The 2,555-nt window shown below is 68.3% G+C and overlaps 1 protein-coding gene across 1 annotated transcript; it reads right to left on the bottom strand.

Annotated features, from left to right (window-relative positions):
• Positions 1-581: 581 nt before the first annotated feature.
• LOC111735625 (V-set and transmembrane domain-containing protein 2B-like) lies at positions 582-2,431 on the bottom strand. Its single transcript, XM_023527124.1, has 3 exons — positions 2,350-2,431; positions 1,619-1,803; positions 582-644 (listed from the first exon to the last, which is right to left on the bottom strand). The coding sequence occupies exons 1-3, from the start codon at positions 2,429-2,431 to the stop codon at positions 582-584; spliced, it is 330 nt and encodes a 109-aa protein (XP_023382892.1).
• Between the last annotated feature and the right edge of the window lie 124 nt (positions 2,432-2,555).

Genomic DNA, 2,555 nt, shown 5'->3' on the forward strand with positions numbered 1-2,555 from the left:
TTGGTGGTCCTCACCATGCAGCCAGGGCACCCTCACGTGGGAACCTAGCCCGCGAGGGAGTCTCCAGGCCCTGGGAAGCTTGGGCGCATCTCCTCGGTGAGTTACAAACCCCACCCACCCCGGTCCGCAGCCTGGCAAGACTGCCACCCCCCTCCCACCCCCGCTTCCCTGGCACTGCAACCCCAACCCAGGCGCAGGGCAGTGCAGGGCGGGCAACGCCTGGGCGCCAGGTGTGGGGGCGGGGGTGGGGCCCACCAGAGGGGCCCGTAGCAGCCAGCGCGAGGAGTGGCGCTCCCTCACTGCTGGGAGAGATGCCAGCAGAGAGGCAGGCGGACGCGCAGGGCCTGAGCGCGCCGCGGACGGAGAGTTTTATAGGTGAGCGCAGAGCGTAGGAAGGATAGATGCAAGCCCGGGACCCTGGATTTACACAAAAGAGAACCCGATGCCGCTACTGGCGACAGATGGCGCCCGGACACGCCGAGCAGCCGCGAATGCGAGGCTGCGAGGGAGCCCCACACCGCCCGGCCGCTGAGCCTTTCTAAAAGGGAGAAAGCTGCGGGGCGCGAAGCGGCCAGAAGGGGTCACCCGCGGCCCGCGCTGGGCTCCACACTTACGCTGATTTTAGTTGCGTCCTTATTTGTTACCTAAAATGCAAAGGAGAGAGAGAGAGACATTAGGCTCTCGGCCTTCAGGCCCTGGAACTCAGGCGCGCCTCTGGCAAGGGGACCTTCCCAGCAGGCGGGCTGGGACTCGAAACCGCTGCGGATGTGGTGCGGGCTGAGCGCGCGGAGGGCCGCAGGATTTCCAGGAGCGTTTCGCGGAAGGAAGCAGGCCGCGCAGCTAGCCCCGTGCATGGCCAGTTGAAGGGCCGCCCCGGCACACGAGCTGGCCAAAGAAGGGAGGCTGGAATGCAAGCGGGTGGGAAGGAAGGCCCGTCTCCATCCCGCGGGGCATCCTCTTCCCTGCCGAGTTTCTGGAAACCCCGTGAAAAGCTGCATGGAAGGACTGGTGTGTCTGGACAGGACGCAGTGGGAGACGTGAGCAGTAACTCCGGGTGGGACCGTGGGGCCCTGGGTAGAGGGGAGGTGTGTGTGTGCGTGCGTGTGTGCACTGCTGTGCTAGGGTGTATGTAAGAAACTGGGCCAAGAGGCAGAGGGGCCCGTGGGAGCCGCCCTCTCATCCCGTGGCAGCTGGAGGTGACTGCCGGCCTCCTTGTGCATCGCGCTCTGCCAGCCCCTGGAATCCAGCCCAGAGGAGCTTAAGTCTTTGGCCTTGTGCCCTGGAGACCTCAAAGTGGCAGAGGGCACAGGGGTAGCCCTGCAACCAAGGGGTCTCCCTTCACCACCCAGCACCCATCAGACCCTGGGCCCGCAGCCAGCCAGCAAGAGCCTGCAACTGGATGAGGTGTGGCTTTTTACCTGCTGGGTGTGCAGTTCTCAGGTTTGGGGAGAAGGGAATGAACAGGGCTTGGGGGTAACAACTGCTGTCAAAGATCCTGTGGGGATGCGGAGCGTGGGAGATGGGCTGCCCTGCCTGGCGGCGCCCTCCTTTCCTCCACGGGGTGACCCCAGCCGCCCCAGGATCCCGAGCGCCAGTGCCAGGCGCTGCCGGCCGGTACCTTGCTTCGGGCGCCAGGCGCGCTGAGCGCCAGCTCGTGCAGCAGCTCCCGCGGAGGCTCCTTGAGGTACCACCACTGAATCTCCAGCGAATAAGAGGTGGCTCCGCTACCCCGGAACGCGCAGGGCATTTCGATGTCGTCTCCCTCCCGTACTGTCACATCTTTGGGGACTTCGGTAAACGTAGCTGGGGGCGGGAGAAGAGAGAGGCGTGACCAGCCGTGGGGCGGGGGCCTGGGACAACCCCAGGCAAGACGCTGGCCCCGGCTCGCGGGCCTTGTGCTTCCCACCCTGCAGCTCCACGCGTGGCCCAGGCGCTGGCGAAGTTCGCTGGAGCAGCTGCTGGGCCGCCGCGGAGACCGGCTACCGCGGCAGGCCGCTTCGCTTCGCATCCGGCGGGGCGGTTGGAGCGGCAGGCGCTTCTTTCCCGCGCCCGCCGCACCGCCGGAGCCGGCCTGGGGCGCGCCAGCTCCCGGGCCCCGCAAGCCGCCTCTCCGCAGCCGGAGCCCCGGCCCGCCTCCGAACGACCTGGGCGCGGGCGCCGCCGCTGCACAGACCCTTCGCAGCTCTCTTCCTCCTACCGCTCCGAGACCCGGCCGCGCGCCGGGATGCTGGGGCCCGTGACGCCTTCCCCTCCCCTTCCTCCTCCTCCCGCGGCGACCGAGGCAGGCTGGCTCCGGCGGCCCCGGAAAGGACCCTCGCGCCCCCGCGGCAGCAAAGTTCCCGCGCTCATCGTCGGCCACGCACAGCATCAGGGCGTGCAGCAGCAGCGTCGGCAGGCATCCGAGAGCGCCGAGCCGGTTCCGCTGTTCCATCTCCCGCTGGGGGGCGCGGCGGCGGGTGCTCGTGGCGCGGGACAGGCGTGTTGTGGGCGGCAGCGTGGGCTCGGATTCCGCTCGCGCTTCGGGCTAGGGCGTCCCCGAACCCTGCCATGGCCCC

Source organism: Pteropus vampyrus, unplaced genomic scaffold, assembly GCF_000151845.1.
Source record: "Pteropus vampyrus isolate Shadow unplaced genomic scaffold, Pvam_2.0 Scaffold1000004295, whole genome shotgun sequence".
In the NCBI taxonomy this organism is placed as follows: Eukaryota; Metazoa; Chordata; class Mammalia; order Chiroptera; family Pteropodidae; genus Pteropus; species Pteropus vampyrus.

Excerpts from the sequence above, each read along its gene's own strand:
- LOC111735625 (XM_023527124.1), bottom strand. The coding sequence starts at position 2,431 with ATGGAACAGCGGAACCGGCTCGGCGCTCTCGGATGCCTGCCGACGCTG. Across the intron at positions 1,804-2,349 it reads GATGCTGTGCGTGGCCGACG|CTACGTTTACCGAAGTCCCC; the intron begins ATGAGCGCGGGA and ends TCCCGCCCCCAG. Across the intron at positions 645-1,618 it reads CGCCTGGCGCCCGAAGCAAG|GTAACAAATAAGGACGCAAC; the intron begins GTACCGGCCGGC and ends TTTGCATTTTAG.